The sequence below is a fragment of the Microtus pennsylvanicus genome, chromosome 19 (genome assembly GCF_037038515.1).
Source record: "Microtus pennsylvanicus isolate mMicPen1 chromosome 19, mMicPen1.hap1, whole genome shotgun sequence".
NCBI lineage: Eukaryota > Metazoa > Chordata > Mammalia > Rodentia > Cricetidae > Microtus > Microtus pennsylvanicus.
The window spans coordinates 31,531,234-31,551,438 of NC_134597.1; the positions used below are offsets into that span (position 1 = coordinate 31,531,234).

General features: G+C 47.1%; 1 protein-coding gene across 1 annotated transcript in view; it reads right to left on the reverse strand.

Annotated features, from left to right (window-relative positions):
* Atp6v0a4 (ATPase H+ transporting V0 subunit a4) overlaps nt 1–11,570 on the reverse strand; it is a 42,526-nt gene extending 30,956 nt beyond the window's left edge. The window contains exons 1-8 of the mRNA XM_075953611.1: nt 11,454–11,570; nt 10,242–10,320; nt 9,862–9,956; nt 6,994–7,137; nt 6,357–6,451; nt 4,962–5,088; nt 2,250–2,332; nt 1,432–1,525 (exon numbers count right to left, since the gene is read on the reverse strand). Of these exons, the coding sequence (XP_075809726.1) occupies nt 1,432–1,525; nt 2,250–2,332; nt 4,962–5,088; nt 6,357–6,451; nt 6,994–7,137; nt 9,862–9,956; nt 10,242–10,320; nt 11,454–11,570 (834 nt within the window). The remainder of the gene's footprint in view (nt 1–1,431; nt 1,526–2,249; nt 2,333–4,961; nt 5,089–6,356; nt 6,452–6,993; nt 7,138–9,861; nt 9,957–10,241; nt 10,321–11,453) is intronic.
* Nucleotides 11,571–20,205: the final 8,635 nt, after the last annotated feature.

Genomic DNA, 20,205 nt, shown 5'->3' on the forward strand with positions numbered 1-20,205 from the left:
TAAACTCACACACTGAAGATTTAAAGTGTCCAGCCTATCCAGTAGTCATGTGCAACTCTGGGAATCTCGATTTAATAAAAACTGAACAGTGATCTAGGGCAGCGGCTCAGCTAGTAAAGCACTTGCCTTGCAAACATGACATCAGTCCAATGCCCAGAACTCATTTAAAAGAGCCAGGCACAGTGATGCACGCTAGCAATCCAAGGCTGAGGAGTTAGGGACAGGAGCCCTGGGGCTTGCTGGCCAGTCTGCCCACCTAACGGGGAGCACTGGTAAAATCAGGGATTGGTGTGGGACAACGGTCTGTATTCTGTCAATTATATTTTAAATAAACGCTGATTGGCCAGTAGCCAGGCAGGAAGTATAGGTGGGATAACCAGACAGGAAGTAGAGGCAGGTCAATGAGAACAGGAGAATTCTGGGAAGAAGGAAGCCCATTCCTCTGCAGTCTTGGCCCAGACAGAGGAAGCAAGATGTGACTGCCTCAATGAATAAGGCACTGAGCCACATGGCTAGCATAGACAAGAATAATGGGTTAATATAAGTTATAGGAGTTAATAAGAAGCCGGAGCTTAATGGACCAATCAGTTTATAAATAATGTAGACCTCTGTGTGATTTCTTTGGAACTTAATGATTGCAGAAACCAGGCAGGACAGAAACCCCGACAACAAGGGACCCTGTCTCAAAGAAGGTAGACAGCATCCCTGAAGAGAATATCTGAAAGTGAAATTTTCCTTGGCTTCGACACACGTGCACACGTACACACTCACCCATGCACACACATAAGCACACTCATGCGTGTGCACAAAACTTAAATAGCAACCAAAATTCAGTCCCTTGCCATCACTTGTCACGTTTCAAGAGCTCAACAGCCACCTGTGGCCTGACATTACAGCACCGGATAGAGTGGACCGCAGAGCAGTTCTGTGGCGCGGGAAGTTACGGTGGACAGCATTGGTGGGGAATATACCATTGGACGGAGGCCCAGGCGCCATCAGCAACCAGTTTGCATGCTGCTGCCATCCAAGAGTAGTCTGATCCCAGACACACGTGAAGTCTATCTGGGATGCATCCAGCACTCGCAAGGAAAAACCACACTCACTGTTTCCACAGTCATCCCAGCCGACTGGTTGCTCCACTCAGCTGGCTGATTGCAGGGTTGCAGACTCGTCAGGCAAAGGCTGGCCATAAAGGGCTTCTTTCATCAGCTTAGGGCGGCTGCCTGAGGTGAAGTAGGGCTGCGGTGCATTCTAAGCTGAGCAGCATGTGACAAGCATGCAGAATTGTCGGCCCCAGCTCACTGAACACTGCTTTCTAATTGTGCAATCGGTTGCAGTTCCAACCAGAATTGCAAAGCAAACATTCCAGGCAGGACTCACAAGGAAAGGGCAGCGGCCCCCATCAGCTCACGGCCTGAAGCCCTCACTCACAGTGATTAAGTCCTCCAGCCTCACGTTGACGCTGGCCAGCATCTCTCTGCGCTCAACCGCAGACTCCGGGCAGGGGTAGATGGTGGCACGAAACCTGTATTGGACACATTGAGAGGACACACGAGTCCCTACAGAAAGCCTGCTACAGTCCCTTCCTTAACCAGGCCATCACCGACTGGCTGACAAGGCTCAAGGGGCCAAACGGTCGCTAAAACAGCCTCCTGTGTGTGGTCATTAGAAAATGATTCACAACAGCTGGGCACAGTGCCTCACGCCCGTAGCAGGAGGATTATAAGCTTCTACAGAAAGAAGTCAAGGCCACCCTGGGGGTATGCCTCAATGGGAAGAGTGCTTACCTAGCATGAGTTGAGTTCCTGGGCTCACTCCTCAGGACCACACACACAGAGATTGGTCTACAGAAACAGCTGAGCCATGGTACCCATTTTCTCCTTTTCTGTTTATTCTTTTTCCGTGCCAATGAGTCAAACCCAGGGCCTCTAGCATGCCAGGCAATGCCCTCCCACCACGCTCCAGCTCCAGCCTGAGGCTGCCCACTCAACAGGAGTAGAACAAGATATACCCTGAAACAGGTTGTGTCTCTACCTAGTGCTGCCTTTGTAACGCGTTAGTTCCCTTCTCCCTGGTAGTACCTCACAGCTTCTGACAGCTGACTGCACTTCCAGCATCCTCCTAAATGGTCTTCGGAAAGTTACTGTAAAATCCTCATCATCCTCAGAGAGGGCGTGTCATTCCACACGGCACAGCTCCACCCACTCCCAACCCCGACCACCAGGACAGAGCCTGACGGCCTCGCTCACCCATCACAGATCTTCTTGATTTTCAGCCTGAGCTGTTCTCCTTGATAAAATATGATGAATATATTCTTTTTCATTTCTTCTTTCTGGAATATCAGGAAAGTGAGGTTATTTTTCCTCCTTCTTTCTTCCCTCCCTCCCTCCTTCCCTCCCTCGCTCCCTCCGTTCCTTCCTTCCCAGTGTTGGAGGTGGAACCCCGATGTAAACATTCTCCCCTGGCAGAACATAAATCATAAACACAGAAAGGCCTCAAACTAACAGCCGCTCTGCTTGCTATGTGCCAGTGACCACAGCCGGGCTTTGGATTCTGTTCTCATCCCCGCAGGGAAGAGAGCGTTCACACCTAAGAAAACACCTCCAGGAGGGGCTGGGATATTTCATGGATTTCATAGTTCAGAACAGCAGCGCCTAGCCTGGGTATCAGAAGCAGCTGGAAACATCTGCACATCACAGTCTGTTTGATACTTCCTAAGGGAGAGCTGTGACTAAGTAGTGACTCACAGCTACTGACGAGGCCCTTAAGAACACGGCTTAGGCTGGGAGTGGTGGCACATGCCTTTAATCCCCGCACTCAGAAGGAACGCAGAGGCAGGTGAATGTCACAAGTTTCAGGCCAGTCAGGACAAAGGAGTGAAACCCTGTCTTAAAACAAAAGGAACAAAGAGACAAAACAAAAAGCCACTATTTCGGGCTAGGAGTAGCTCAGTGCCTGGGCGCTTGTCTAGCTAGTGCAGAGTCCTGAGTTTACTCCGTAGCAATGCAAAAGTAAGTCATTTGTAAAGAGGCTAGTATGGACTGAAACAGGGCTGCCGGTTTGTAGTTGTTTTTCATTTGAGGGAATGGGGGAAATTATAAAACCTGCTGTTGAAGGTTCCAATCCAATAAACTCATCGCATGCACTCGGCGTCCCAGAATCAGGGGCCACCTCAGAGGGAAGCCACTTGTCAGGACCAGAACATACCCTTCAAGCCTACTTTCCTTAGATTTATATTATAAAACTAATTCATCAAGAAGAAAAAAGCCAGATGCATAATCCCAGGGCTACAAGGATGAGGAAGAGGGCATTGAGTTTAAGCCAAGCTGGGAATACACTGTCTCAAAACCACCACCACCACCAAAAGGTCCAGGAGCAGAGGCTAGGTAGGGTAATCGGAAGCAAAATGTCCAGAGATACGGCCAGAGAGTCACATCCTGATCGTCCCTCAGAGACAAATGGGTATACATGATCATAGGACCAGGGTAACAACTGCTTTGCACAACTTCCAAACTTCCTCCACCCAGGGAAGCTGTCCGGTCTTTTTCAGAATCTTTGAGGTCATCTAGACTCTAGATTCGCTGGACTCAGGGATCCGTTCCGACTTCCAGCACCTGCTGGGTGACCCTCCATGACCTGGATCATCTTTCTCCATACGTTCCCTTTATAAATGCTCTCCCATCAAGACAACTACATGTCAAAACTTGACTGTAAAGTGACAATCCAATTTAAAATAACCATAGAAACCAAGCATGATTGGCCCATGCATGCGATCTCAACACTGCACAGCAGGCAAGAAGACCAGGACTACAGGCCTGTCTCTGCTACCTGGACAATCCAAAGCCAGTCTGGGCTACATGACTTTACCAAAAACAAAAACAAAACAAAACACACACACACACACACACACACACACACACACACACACAGAAATAATAAGACTAAAAGATGCACGAGATTAAGGGTAGAAATTTTCTTATTTTAAACAAAAAAGCAAAAAACTCATTTCCATGTAAAATTATTACTGCCCATGGTTAGAGAAAAGCAATACAAGAAGATAATTTAAATATACTGGTGTACTTACTGGAGAGTGTATTCTGTATATTTTAAAAATTATTCACAGGGAAGAGTATGAATTGCCCCCCACTATCACAAATTATGGGATCAAGTTTCTCACAATGGGGTTAGTGCAACCCAGATGCAATGAGTGAGCCTCACTCTGGGAAAACCCTGTCATCTCCTCCCCAGATAAATATATGTGTCTTTTTTTTAAGATTTGCTTTCTATTTTATTTCAACGGTGGTTTTTTTTCTAAATCAAATAAAATTTAATTCAAGTTTTTAGCATCTAGCCTGGAAGATTACAGACTTGGTTTCTGGGAGTGAAAGAACAAGAGCGTTTAAACGTTAATTGGAAGGGTGCGGGAAGGCAATTAGCAGAGGAATTACCAGCGAGGAATGTGTAGCCTTCGGGAAGAGCCTTCTCGTTGGAAGCCTGAGGGCTGTAGCAGCCAGTTCCATCTATCTTACCAACATCATCGGGATGCTGTAAGAACTGCAACCCTTAGGTTCCACCCCAGCCCAGCGAGATCACAGGTGACTCTGCAACCTGTGTGCACCCCGAAGCTTGAGAAAGACAGACTCCAGTCGTCTCTGGGTACGTTTGTGAAGAAAACAGCTTTGGCCTCTTGTGGTACTTGTATAGTAAGGTTCTAGAAGCAAGATGCCCACACACTTTGAGGAGTGAACCAACTACGAGGTGTTAAGAAGAACTGGTCCTTAGATGGGCCCTTCAAACATACTGAATTTAAAAGGTGGGGCGTGGGGAAAATAGAGAAGAAAAGGAAAGAGAAGAGGTGGGCAGGGGAGGACACAGATACCAGCTGGTGGTGAGTGAGCTGTCTTTAGTGCTAGGGACTCCAGGAAGCTTGCGCAGCCCTTTCTGGAGGCCTGCACACCCACCGTCACGGGGTCCTCCAGAAGCGTGTCCATCTCGCTGAACTTCAAGTACACGTTTCCCCGGCAAACTCTCCACAGCAGCCTCTCGAAGGAAGCCATCCTCTCCCTGTGTATCACGCCAGCCGTGAACCTAGACAGCAGCAAGAGACAGCACTGAGGCCCAGGGCCTGTGGAGGATGACGGGAGCTGCTCACAAGCCACACATCCCACCTGCCCACAGCCTGTTGGATTGTCTGTTTTCTTCGATACTGTGTCCTTAATCATTGCGATTCTATCTATGCTATAGTAACATTATGTGGTCTATAATACTATATTATATACACATAAATATATAATACAATAAGCCATTCCTATGGTGTTATAGTCATTGTCAGTAAATGTTCAATGGTCTCTATGCACCTTTATTTTTCAGAAGCAATGTATTAAGAAACACACACTAAAAATATTTAAAAAAAATAAGAAGATAAAAAGAAATACACACTGATATCCAAATATCTCTGTTTTATAGCATCCTGGTACTTAGGTAACTGCTGGCTTAAACATCTAACATGGTCTTCAAAAATGTAACTTTTCAATGGTTTATTACTTTAGATAACGTTGATCTTTTATTACCTTCAAGTAAAATATTTATATAAATGTCATCTTCTTTCCATTTCATTTTTGGTTTTGGGTTTTTTGTTTTGTTTTTGAGAAAGGGTTTCTCTGCAATCCTGACCTGGAAGCTCTCTATATAGACCAAACTAGCCTGGAACTCATAGAGATCAGCCTGCCTCTGCCTCCAGAGTGCTGGGATTAAAGGTGTGTGCAACCACAGCCAGCTCCATTTCAAATCTCAATAAGCTCACAAATATTTACTGAATAAAAAATTAGGGGCCTCCAGCCACAATATTCATTAATGTTTTAAACTTCATCAACCTCACATAAACACTGAATGCACCCCATTTTTAACTGCCACATATTTTCATGAGTATCATGCCATAGTTCTACCACTTAGGGTTCATTTGCCTGTTCAACTTTGTCATCCCTAACAACATTCGAAAACTCCAAATATATTTTATCAAACACAAGGCGGGAGGTGGAACATACCTACCTCCTAGCTTTGTCCCAAAGCTAGAGAAGAGTCACAAATAAACCATGAAGCCACATCTGCCCCATATGGGAGCCCTGTACACAGGCAGGCACTCTCCAGGATGAAGCCATGAGCATAGTCACGAACAAGGGGCCCTCCCTTGCTCACCTCACCAGCCTTGTAGGTTACCCCAGGTCTGTCCCTGCGTGGAAGCCTTGCATTCATACCCAGTTCTCCCTCAGTCGGGGAGATTTACCAAATACCAGGTATCAGGCAAAGGACCAGGAACCTACCCACACCCAACTCTAAGGACATGGAGTGATACTAACCCCAACTTCCCAGTCATGAACGCAGGTATGGCTCTTAACTCCAAGAGCCCTGAAGTGTCTTCAACAAAGAAATCGTCAGCTAAGTTGGTTTCTGTCTGAAAGACAAACACCAGCCCTGTCATCAAACACGGGCACCTTAGAAGCACCCGGACCTCAGACTTTGCTGTTTCTAAGGAAGCTTTAATCTTCCACAGATGTTAACAGAAGTGAACAAGAAAGAGCTCCTTGTCAGGACAAAAAACCCCAAACCTTCCCACCCCAACCCTAAGTCTACTCAAACCCCATCTTACTTGTTCTGGCTCCCCTTCTCTTGGGTCATACTTTTCTTATTGAGACAGGGTGTCACTATGTCACCCTGACTGGCCTAGAACTTGATCTATAGACCAAGCCTGCCTCTGCTTCCCAAGCACTGGGATTGAAGGCATCACCACCATGCCTGACCCAAGTGCCATCGTTTTTTTTTTTTTTTTTTTTTTTTTTTTTGCATTCCCTTGAACAGGAATCACTGTTGGAGTACTTCCCACTTTGCTGATAGCGTGGCCACGGGCCAAGAAACAAAGTGTTTTATCCATAGTCCAGACCAGCCAATTTTTTAAAACAGAAACTTGGGGCTCTGAGGAAAGGACCCTTTACTGACCACACCCCCAAGAAACACCTCAAAAAAGTCCTGGGTTTTCTTTAGGAGGTATTTGAGTTCTGTCAGTTCCAGAAAGCTCTTCTTCAAAGCCTGTTGGCTCTGGTTGGCTTCCTGGAGCTCTCCTTCCAGTTTCTCCAGAGTACTCTGTGGAGAGAATTAAAAAATAAGCCGGGTTAAAAGTGCTGTGACCCTCTTCTACACACTGACCCTGATCGAGAACTAGAGAGCAGAGAGGCCATCCCCGTCAAATGACAGCTGAAGCTGGGCGCTCCAGTCAGCTGTAAATTAAATATTCTTGTGGAAGGCAGCAAAGACCTGACAAACACTGTCTGGAGTGTCATCCTCCGACAGTGTCAATCCACAATCACTGAGGGATGAAGGAGAACTCTTGAGGAACTCATGGTGTCTTGTCCCTTTTAGGTAAGAAAGTAATTTTACACGTTGGAAATCTAGGTTAAAATGCAAGACAGTAGAGTATTCTCCCCCCTCCCCCATGACCTCTGCCCAGTTCTACGTGGATCCATGGATCTGAAGAACCAAAATCAAACAAGAGATAAGAGGCTACAGAGAATAGTGAGAAAAAAGGCAAGAAGGCAGAACTGAGTCAAAAACAAAACAAAACAAAAAACCCACAACAATTTATTCTCCTGACTGAGCATACACACGAGAGAATAAAGCTTGTATGAAACCTGATGGGAAAAATCACCAGCAAATCAGGAAGGCACACACACACATAAATCACATGGCAGTCAATCATAGAATAGTCTGGAAAAACAACTTTTCTGTTTTGTTTTAGAATATTCAAAGAGGTAAGAGAGGGTGCTCCCTTCATTAATAAGGAAAAATAATAAATGGTTAAACAGCAGTTACCTCAAATAAGAAAGCAGGCAGGGGACCAGCAAGATGGCTCCGCAGGTAAAGGCACTTGCCGCCAAGCCTGACAACTCAAGTTCTAATCCCAGGACCCACAGAGTGAAGGAAAGAACCAACAACCCCTGCAAGTGGTCCTCTGACTTCCATACGCACATCATAGTATGTGCACATCCACACTTACCCGAGAGACATAAAGAAATGTAAGAACTTGAAAATCAGACAGACATAAAAAGATAACTATTAGAAATCTGGAAAGTGAAAAGATACACCTATTCAAATTCAAAGCCCAATAAATGAGATGTAGTACATTCTAGACATGATTTGTAAATTTAATATTGAAATGTAACAGCCTGGCATGGTGTTTCACACCTTTAATTTCAGTACTTAAGAGAAGGCTAACCTGGTCTACTTAGTGAGTTCTAGGACAGTCAGAGCTGCATAATGAACACACCCTGTCTAATAAGGAAGAAAGGGAGGGAGGGAGGGAAAATCCTAGGTCACTTATTTAAAAAAAAAAACAAAAAAACTTTTAAAATAGAATGGAGAGCTGGGCAGTGCTGGCACATGCCTTTAATCCCAGCACTTAGAAGGCAAAGGCAGGTGGGCCTTTGTAAGTTCGAGGCCAGCCTGGTCTACAGACTGAGTTCCAAGACAGCCAGGGCTACACAGAGAAACCCTGTATTGGGGGGAAATTACAATAGAGAGGACTAGAGACTGGGCTCAGTGGGTTAACGGTATTTGCTGCTCTTGCAGAGGACCTGGGTTCAGACCAGCATGCACATGGTGGCTCACAGTCAACTTAACTCCAGTTCCGAGTGATTCAAAGGCCTCTCTGTCCTCCATGGGCACCAAGCACACACATGGTGCATATACATACATGCAGGCAAACACTCAGACATGTAAAAATAAGTATACCCAAGAAGGGCTGTCTATACCGATGCTACCTTCCCCTCTGCCTCCTGAAAACAAGTGTGTACTGTCAGAAAAAACTGAATGCTAGAATTTGGAGCAGTGAGACTTGAAGGTGCCTGTCTCGGCACAGCTGAAGAGTTTACAGAACAGTCAGTTAAACCAATCAGTCAGAGTCCAGCTGGAGGAATTTTTTTTTTAAGTTGAAAAGAGCCAGTTCACAAACTTTGTTCTGCCAGGCACTTAAGAGGAACACATCCCATTCAGCCTGTCCTATGGCACCACATAGATAAGACTCCACTGCCTGTGAGAAACTTCTATACTCAAAGGAGTTCAAGGCCAGCCTGGTCTACAAGAGCTAGTTCCGGGACAGCAGGCACCAAAAGCTACAGAGAAACCCTGTCTCGAAAAACTAAAAAAAAAAAAAGAAAAGAAAGAAAAGAAGGAAGGAAGGAAGAAATCTCTCCTCAAAGTGGGGTGAGCTTGCTCAGGGCGGTGTTGAGAAAGGAAAACAGCTTCCCCCAGTCAGCATAAGAGGCCCTAAAGTTGTACCCTGAGATTTTCCTAGGACACTATCTTAGTTAGGGTTTCTTTTGCTGTGGTGAACAGCAGGACTAAAAGCAGCCAGGGGAGGAAAGGGTTTCTTTCGGCTCCACTACTAGTCCATTCCTGAGGAAGTCAAGGCAGGAACTCAAACGGGGCAGGATGCTGGAGGCAGGAGCTGATGCAGAAGTCATGGAGGGGCGCTGCTTACTGGCTTGTTCCTCATGGCTTGCTCACCCTGCAAGAGCCCAGGACACCAGCCTAGGGATGCTACCCCCACCATGGTCTGAACACTCCCTCATCCACACTAAATAAGAAGATGCGCTCTAGGCGTGCCTACAGCCCCATTTTATGGAGACATTTTCTCAACTGACGCCCCCTCCTCTCAGATGGCTCTAACTTGTGACATGCTGACATAAAACTAGCCAGAGCAGACACGAAGTAGCCCCCAAAAAGGAACTATCACCTACGTGTTCACATATAAACAATCTGAAAACTGCTTGACCGTCCTCAGCTCAGGGGATGGTAAAGCGAGGCTCTTACCTCCAGGGTGATCATTTCTCGGGGGAAAGGCGTCTCTGGCTCCTTCTCGGGCGTCTGGATTACAATCTCGTTTTTCATCTCATCTTCCAGAAAACCTGAAGGAAAGCACAGGTATCACGACTTCCCAGAACCCGGAAGTGGGGGTCCAGCGGAAGAGGTGCCTCGGGCCAGCTGAGTTATCTGGGCTGCTCTAGTTCCTGACCCATGGGGAGTGGGGGGTCCATCCTCTTTCCCATGTTGGCTTGGCACAGCTCTCTGCCATGTAACGCTTCCTGAAGTGGTTCCCAAGGCAGAGGGTGCGGGGAACCACGGTAATTAAGTTCTATAAACTAGCTACCGCTTTTGGTTCACAGTTAGGCAATGAGAGGAAAGAGGCTTACGGAGGATTCGCTCCAGCGACTCGCACCTTCGGACTTCATTCACAAACTTCCTCTGGAAGCTGTTCACATTTGCATTGAGCTGCAGGAAAGGAGAACCACGGGCTCACGTTAGGAATCTGCAGCTACCAGTGTCTTCCCCTCTTCGCTGCATTACCCTCTGGTCGCTGGAGACGGCTGCTAGCAACGCGGCAGGAACACACATGCTGCGCGCACGGGATGCATGAGTCCCAGGCAAGTTGCACCTTCCATTCCTATCATCCTCAGTGGTGTCAGGAATATGAGGGGACCGAGAACACCGTACAGGTCTACAGAGTGCATCCGGGTCATCCACGAGAATTCACCCTCTGCTGTGGGTAACTCTTAGCTTAGCATAATAAACATTAGGCCTAGAGAAAGGGCTCAGTGGTTAAGTGCACTTTCCGTTCTTCCAGTTAGTGTTCCAGTAAGCAAGTCAGGCAGCTCACAATCACGCCGAGCCCCAGCACCAGGGAACCCAATGCCTCTGACCTCGTGAGCACCACACTCAGATGTGTGCATGCATGCCCGCGCACACTTACTCATGATAAAGATAAAATATATAAAAAATTGCTAGTGAGGACTGGCCTCTGGTCGGGTGCTATGCTAACTAGCAATGCAAAGGACAAGACCAGGGCCTCCCACGAGGGAGCCAAGGTTTGACTTTGACCTTGGTGAGGAAATAAAGAAGGACTTATTTTCTAAATTGGACTCACTTAAAGCTTGGCAAAGATATAAATGGCCCGTGAGAAGCAACACTCCTGATAGCCCATCCCTAGAGTGCCATTACCGGAACTCAGTGTCGGAAGCAATTGCCAATTCCAGGATGGATGCGTTGCCTCTAGTCTGACTAGTCAGAGAAAATAGATTCTGCATCCACTTTGAAAACTGGTAAATTCTCTATTCACTGCCTAGATTCGGCATGTGGAGACGCTGTGCAGGAATTGAAACACTCACTCACTGAACTGCAGCTTCAAAACATTCCTAGAGAAGAGGCGGGAGGAGGAGAGTAGAGAGTGACCTGCTGAGGGTCAGGAGAAATCTCAGCCGGAAGGTCAGGGCCCTGGAATTCCGCCTATCCTAGCTCTGGGCTCCTCTTCCAGCAGAGTGTGTTTTGTTGCTTATCAAGAAGCATAGTGCAAGGGCTATCCTTTGCCACCCCACCTTCCTCTTATCTCCAAAGAATGCAGCACCTACGTCTTTGAACTGAACCAAGCCAAGCTCTCCCAGCTCAGCTACACAGCAATAGGCAGCCTCCACCTGGAGAAAGACTTGGGATAAACACATCTCCTCACTTCGAAACACAGATGCCATGTTGGCCCAGCCTTAGTCTGGAGGGGGGAAAAAAGAGAAAGAGAGATAGAAGGTAATAAATATATGAAAATCTTAATATATTTAATTAATATTATAATTAACATATATTAATCAATATAATATAATTAACTTATATTAATCCTAACTTAATATAATATTACTGGGTTATAGCCCAGGAATAGAGTCCTGACATAGCCATGTATATTCACTGAACACAGCCTAGCTCAATCCCCAGTGCCCATTAAACCACTCACGCATGCACAGATACACAGACAAAGAGAGACAAAGACAAAGACAAATAAATCAACATTAGTGAACTCAAATCACCCCAAACTGCTACCTCATCTAACCCCACGGCCCAAGCCAGGAAACCCCTAAGGTCTGCAGGTCCGGGTCTCCAGCCGTAAGGCCCTGAGCCTCCTTCCTGGCTGGCACAGTTTCAATATGATGCCACATCTGGAAGAAGTGCTCCAGCCCCACTTCCAACCTTACCTGCTAGAGACAGCTACGACACCTGTGCTCTGAAAATAACAGTGCAAATTCCCCTCCAGCCATGAGTATGCAATGTTTAACTTGAGACGTGGAATGAGTTTTGCCTGTAGACTTGAATTCTATCCCCAACATAGTGTATTGTGTGTGTATATAAATTGCAAATATGGAAATCTAAAAGTTCCAGCGCCAAGCCTTTCAGGTAAGAGGTGCTCAGGCTGGGGGATGAGACACCCAAGGTTGGTCAGAGAAAAGCAACTAAGGCCCTGGCTCTCCCAGCTGCCTCCCAACCACTCAGTGTACACTGTAAGGAGCCTACTCGAGGCTCAGGGACAATGCATTCCAAAGTGTGGCGTGTGACATTTGTGACTCACATTCCCCCACCTCCAAACATTTATCATGGGCCTGGGAGATTGCTTAGTGGAGAAATGCACTTGCCATCTGGCTGAATTTAACTGAGTTCAATCCCAGAAACCATAAAGTAGAGGGAGAGAGCCGGGTGCGGCAGTGTGTGTCTTTAATCCCCAACGCTGGGGAGTCAGAAGCAGGCAGATCCTGAGTTCAAGGCCAGCCTTGAACTCTGTGTGTACATACATACATACATACATACATACATACATACATACATAGAACAAACTTGCAAAGAGCCCCAAAGTTTTCACTAAATAACACATCAGGTTCAGACCCAGGAGGGTCCCTCCGACACCTGCGCGTTCAGTAAGAAGCTGTCTTTTCTGTCACCTTCCAGCATCATTACCTGCCACTGCTACCCCATCTAACCCCACGGCCCAAGCCAGGAAACCCCTAAGGTCTACAGGTCCGGGTCTCCAGCCCTAAGGCCCTGAGCCTCCTTTCCTCCCTGGCTGGCACAGACTCCCTTATTCTTGTTTCTGTGTGACTATCAGGGCCTGGTACCCCAGATCCCTCCCTGACTCCACTAGGCTCAACTCCAGATCCTGGGGTTCAGGACCCTCTACTTCAAGGCTTCCCAAGCCTTGACCCTTCCCCTAGTTCCATCCATGAGGGACCCCTCTTCCCAACTCTCTTCCTCCACGATTCCATGTCCAGGCCTCCCAGGCTGCCACCTTCGGGTCTGGAGAACCTAGAGTTCTACCTGTTCTAAGTGAGCCCTCACACACAGTCTTCTGTACCCCTAGAGCACTGATTCATCTTCTTTTCTGACTGTGCACCCCTCTTTCCCATCCCCCTCCACCAAACCCTTCTCTAGAACTCTTCTCCTGGACCTTTGGGCCCACACACCACACACTCATGAAACAAAACAGTCACGGTACCCAGGGCACTGATTTCCTTTAGTGTCTCTGCTGGAGCAGAAGGCAAGGGAGGACGCTTTCCTGGGTTAGGAAGGAAGGCCAAGATGCTCTCCAGTGGGTGCAGGCAGTGAATGGGGGCCTGTTCACCGGGGAGCCCCCCAGTTGGCCCCCATTGCTTCTCTCCATCGTTTTCCTTCGCGTCAACCTAGAAAATCGCTGGCCTCTAAGCATCAATTTCACTACATAACACACGGCAGGTCCACGGCCTGCCAGACCCCGGGCCTGGGCCCCAGCAGGATGAAGTCTAAGACTCACAATCAGGCCCAGTGGAGGCCCCAGGAGTGGCCTGTCTGCTCGGCTTCACGTCTTCACTCCCCTCTTTCTCCCTAATCCTGCACCTACCTCAGGGCCTTTGCTCATGCTCCCCAGCTGAGCCCGGAGCCTCAGTCTTTCCCCTCCACCATCCGGATACCCCCACACCCCACACGGTCCTGCCATCGTTCCATTCTTCCATTAGCCCTCCCTGACTACTCTGCCTCCTGTCTGCTGCCGGATTATCAATAACTTGCTTAACAGGTGCTCAATTTCTCCATATCTCCATAGCTAGCAAAATCCTGAGGCTGGGACTTAGCATAGAGCAAGCTCAATATTAATCACAAAGTAATTGTCAAAGATGATGTTCTGACTTTTCCTTAAACCCCACCCCAGAAGTCCACCAACTGGAGCTGCAGCTTTGCCTTTGGGCACCAAAATGAATCAGAAAGGGATTTTTTTTTTCTATTCTGTCTGATAAACGAGGCAACGTGTTCACAGAACTATAAGACATTAGTTTCATGCAGCCTTAAAGCACAACACCAAGACCTTTCTCACCTGAGTTTCCTTGGAGCTGGTTTGGGTGGAGACCCACTGCCCAATTCCTGCAGCAGGGAGTACCCAGCAGCAGCAGAGGCAGCAGCAGCAGGCAGCAGCCACAGTCAGCTGTGGCTTTCAAGGTGGCCCAGAGCCCAGTGGCAGGGAGGCTGCCTAGCCTCTCCCTCTCCACACACTGTCCCAGCTCCCTCTCCAGAGGCCACTCTGTTGTATCAACACATCCTGCAGTAGGTGAGCTCAAACCTGCCACACCGGCCAGCCCTGCTCCACCCTAGCCCCAGCGGGCCCCGCCCTCAGCGTTGACCTTGAGTCCCCACCCCCAAGCAAGACCGGAGTTCTCTTGAGGGTGACTTGCCCCTCAGGGAACTGAGGTTGGGGACGAGGTTTCCTGGGGCCTCAGAAGGGCAAGACAAGACAGCAGGCTAGTTCAACTCCTACACAAGTCAAAATACTCCTTCAGTTGCAAGAATGAGGCTGGGTGTGGCTTACTGGTAGAGCACTTGCCTAGCAGGTAGGAGGTCCTGGGTTTGATCCCGACACACCGCACAAAACGGTAAGAATGAAATCATATTAGGAAGTTGGTTTAGAAGAGAACAGAGCATCTCATTCACTGTCCGTAAGTACTTCCCCAGACGCTGTGTTCCTCAAGGCAAAGAGGCAGGCAGGTGGAGCCTTAGAGGAACCCAGCAGGTGAAGTTCAGCCTCCCAAGGGCCAAACACTGCCATTTATTTTGCAGTGATGAGAAGAACAGAGCGAGTCAGGTTTCTCTGGGCTCAGAAATTTCCTCTGCAGCAGCCACCTGCCTGCCTTGATGTGAATGAATTTTCCAGAACAGCTTTTCCAGGTGGTTGTGTGCCAGTTCTCTTTGGGTACCCACCCAGGGTCCCCAAAATGCACCCAGTGGGTCCTCAAATGAGGGGTGTTTTTTAGCTGGTCCCCCTCCCCGTTTTATGGTGTGTATGTATGTGTTTTATTTGAGACAGTCTCACGTAGCCCAGGCTGGCCTTGAACGTACTAGGTAGACTTTCTGACTCTCCTGTCCCCTCTCCCCAGTGCTGGGAGAGCAGGCACCCCTGGTTTATGTGGATTGAACCCAGGGCTTCATGGATACTAAACAGGCACACATCCCCAGTGCTTGTTTTTCAGTGGGTTTTTGTTGTTGTTTGTTGTTGTTTGTTTGGTTGGTTGGTTGATTTTGGTTTTTCGAGACAGGGTTTCTCTGTGGCTTTGAAGCCTGTCCTGAAAGTAGCTCTTCTAGACCAGGCTGGCCTTGAACTCACAGAGATCCGTCTGTCTCTGCCTCCCAACTGCTGGGATTAAAGGCGCGTGCCACCACCGCCAGGCCAGTGTTTCTTATGGAAAATGTTAAAATATCTGTCAGAGTAGAAAGACTAGCTCTCGTGCAAGGACCTTCTGAACACATGTCACTCAACTGCAGCAACTTGAATTTTGTGTCATCTAAACTCTGCTAATTATTAATACTTTAAAGTTAATACCATATATCATATAATTTCTTTCAGAAACTGTCAACATGTCATATACCTCTAAAAGAAAAAGATTCTTTCATAGACACACTCACACAAAGTCATGATCACTCCTCAAATTCAACGATAATGCTTTCATATCAAATATCCTACCAGGGATGTCTGCGCTGGCTTTAACTGTCAACTTGACACAGCCTAGAATCACCTGGAAGTTGCTAATCCCACCAGTCATGAATAAGATCACTATCACAGTTTAAAGCCAAATCTGAAGCAGGCTTAAATTAAATACTGGCCAGGTGGATGAACTCTAGCCAGGTCTATAATCAGGTTCCCTGGAAATGGCCCTAATTCAAGTTTTGCAGGGACTTAAAAAGGCAAAATTTGTAATTCACTACATCTTCCCATGTGGTCCAATCAGGGACAAACATACAACCTAAAGTACCTTCAGCCTACGTCCAATCAGGGGCAAGAGTACATCCTGATGTATTTCCTGCCCATGGGCCTCCCACCCACAGGTGAAGAAGCACAAGGTGCAGACCGGGCAAACAAACTTGATTAGGGGAGTGAAAGCACCTGGCTTGTTTTCTCCCATAAACAATAGCCTCCAGCATTTTGGGAACCATCTGTCCTTGAACAAGGGGCTTGGAGTCCGCAGGCACTTTCGATTCTTAGATCTCTAAAGCACAGTAATTAAAACTTAATTCCTATTAAGGGCCAGGCAGTGGCGGTGCACACCTTGAATCTCAGTACTTAGGAGGCAGAGGCAGGTGGATCTCTGAGAGTTTGAGGCCGGCCTGGCCTACAGAGTGAGTTCCAAGACAGTCAGAGAGGTTACACAGAGAAACCCTGTCTCAAAAAACCAACCAAACAACCAAACAACAACAACAACAAAATCTTTGGTTCTCACAAAGTGAGTTAATGAAGAATTATTTAGATCGCTAGTCTGTGGCCATGTCTGGGGTGTCTTATTGGGAGACCTAGCCCATTGTGGGCAGAACCATTCCCTAGGCAGAGAATCTTAAACTACAGAAGACAGGAAAAAGCCAGAAGAAAGCAACCAAGAAAAGGAGCATTTATTCTATTTTTGCTCTTGACTGTGGACATGATACGACTAGCTGCTTAAGTTCTTGCTTTGACTTCCCCCAAATGATAGACAGGATCTTGGAGGTGTAAGAACAATAAAACATCTCCACCTCTATGTTTGGTTGGTTGGTTGGTTGGCTTTTTTGTCTGTATTTGTGTTGTTGTTTTTTCCACAGTCACAGAAATGAAACCAGTAGAATATCAAAGACTCGGATGTTTAGTACACCAGTCAGTCCCATGGTTCCCACACATGGTCTAATTAGCACTTTTTTCTGAGAACTTCATTTCAGGGGACAGCAGGGAGGACAGTGTGTAGAAAGCTTGGGAAGGCTGAGAAGAAGCTGTAGTTTCTAAATGGAAACAGTGGAGGCCATCCATGACTGAGGGAACAGTATTCTGAGAGCTGGGAAATGGGCACTGAGACTGGAGAGGCGGAACTTGACCACGCCCTCTGTGGTGGGTTGAATAAGAATGTCCCTCATATGATTTAATGCTTCGTCCCCAGTTGGTGGAACTGTTTGGGACAGATTGGGAGGTATGGCCTTGGTGGCAGAGGTGTGTCACTGGGGGTGGGTGAGCTGTGAGGTTTCAAAAGCCCATGCTACTCCCAGGTAGCTCTCCCTCTGTGACTTGTGCTTGTGGGTCAGATGTGAGCTCTCAGCCATTGTTCCAGCAAGACCACAGCTGCCTGCTGGCTGCCAGGCTCCCTACCATGATGGTCATGAACTAGCACTACAGACCCATGAGTCCCAAATTAAATGTTTTCTTTTGCATTGGTCATGGTGTCTCTTCATGACAGTAGAAAAGTAACTAAGACACCCTTCTACCCCTCCATGACAGAGATGTCTGTAAGTCCAAACTCAATGGAATGGGATAAATTTCCAAAACTGAGGTCGGAATTTGCAAAGCAGAACAGCAAAACACAGGCTGAAATCCACGTGAGGAGCCATGGTGGCTGACGCAGCCGCCCTTGGGGTGTTAAACCAGCAGAACACTTCGGGTTGTAGGAAAGGCAGTGTAAGAACAACCAGCTTCAGAGAATGGGAGAGTAGTTAGGTAAGAGCTCAGAGAGGGGCCCCTCAGGAGGTGGCATGAAACTGAGGTGTAGAAGAATAAAAGGAGTGAGTTTGTTGGGCAGACATGGTAGGGTCCACCTAGAATCCCAGCATTTGGGAGGCAGTGATAGAAGGACCTAGATTTCCAAGCTTGTCTAAGCTACAGAGCAAGGCCTTATCAAACACCACACACACATGCAAGCATACACACATATGCACACATATGCACATGCGCACACATATTCCTGTGCTAAGGTCACCCTTGGGTAAGCATTTGTGTATGATATGAAGATCTCCTTGATCTTCTTTCCCCCTTTCTCACTTCTTCCTTCCAGAGAGGCCTATTTTTTTCTTCCCTAGATTTCCTTATCAATTTTTTTTTGCTGGTTTCAGTTGCTCTTTTTTTGGGGGGGGGGGGGGGTTGTTGAGACAAGGTCTTGCTATGTAGTCCTGGCTATTCTGGAACTCTCTATGTAGAGAGGGGTGAACTTGAATTCACAGGGATCCTCCTGCTCTGGGTTATCATCAGTTTTTAAACTCATAGTCCTTCCAATCCCCCAACCATCCAGCCCAACCTGCCATCCTTAGAAATGTATAACCATTTCTTTTGCCATGCAAGATGCACAACCACATAAACTGTCCAAATTTCTCCCCAATGAGATCTACATTCACATTAAACAACCTCCAAGGATGTTCGAGAGAGAGGCTCTTGCATGGTAACTGTCCATTTTAAGGGATGTCGGCCCACTATGCAGAACCATCTAGAAACCCAGTACATGCCTTCTCTTACTCTGTCCATGAGTCATGGAGAATTTGCCATGAGTCCACACACAGAGACTTGCAGGCAAAGGCGGTACGGCAAGAGTGGGAACTATGGGCATTAGGGTCGCTTCCTCATTCTGTAACCTGCTAGTCTTCAGTGCTCGCTGAGGTCTGCTCAACACCTCCAGTTGACAATGGAGTCTTGTGTGCATGATCAACCTTACAATTTGATTGTTCAGATAGCACACAGTTCATGATGGGCAGTAACGGGTACCTTGTGGGCCAAGAGCAGGCTTCAGTGTCTGCTAAGGTCCAGTAGCAGGCGAAAGGCTGTTTGTCTGAAGGAAAGTACTTTTTCTGTGAACAATGGCAGGGCTGTGCCCCCAAATCCCAAGACCCTCCACCATAGCTCCCCTGTAGATACCTTCCAAACAGCTCTCTACTTGCTACTGAGAGTTCAGACGCTCTTGAATCCTCCACATCCCATGGTTCAAGCAGCAGAGGAGCATTGCTTTTCAGGTCATTCGGCAAAAGGGCTAAAGTGAAGAATCCAAACGATGAAAAATACTGTCTGTATATAGAGAGGCCTGCTAAGCACTGTGCCCCATTCTTAGTTATCAGGGGGACCAGATGGGACAGCTTATCCTTCCCCACCAAAGGGCAGTCCTGAAATGCAAACACCTCCGGAACTCTCAAAAGTGGACCTTGAAATTTTAGTTGGACTCACTTAGCATCCTCTGATATGCAAATGTCTTATCAATAAGTCTATAATAGTTTGCTGCTTCCTGCCCACTAGTTTCAACCAACATAAGGTCGTCAGTGTAATGTACTAAGGTGACATTCATGGAAGGGAAAGGTGATCAAGATCTCAGCAAACTAAACTGCAATCAAGAAGAGAGGATATGGCTGGGCAGTGGTGGTGCACATCTTTAATCCCAGCAATTGGGAGGCAGAGGCATGTGGATCTCTGTACATTCGAAGCTAGCCTGGTCTACAAGAGCTAGTTCCAGGACAGACACCAAAGCTAGAGAAGAAACCTTGTCGAGAGAGAGAGAGAGACAGAGACAGAGACAGAGACAGAGACATATATCCCTAATGTAGGGCAGTGGAGAAATACTGGATATATCCCTAATGTAGGACAGTGGAGGTATACTGGATATATCCCCAATGTAATGTAGGACAGTGGAGGTACACTGGATATATCCCTAATGTAGGACAGTGGAGAAATACTGGATATATCCCTAATGTAGGATAGGGAAGGTATACTGGATATATCCCTAATGTAGGATAGGGAAATGTAATATAGGATAGTGGAGGTACACTGGATATATCCCTAATGTAGGATAGGGAAGGTACACTGGATATATCCCTAATATAGGACAGTGGAGGTACACTGGATATATCCCTAATGTAGGATAGGGAAGGTACACTGGATATATCCCTAATATAGGACAGTGGAGGTACACTGGATATATCCCTAATGTAGGATAGGGAAGGTATACTGGATATATCCCTAATGTAATGTAGGACAGTGGAGGTACACTGGATATATCCCTAATGTAGGATAGGGAAGGTACACTGGATATATCCCTAATATAGGACAGTGGAGGTACACTGGAT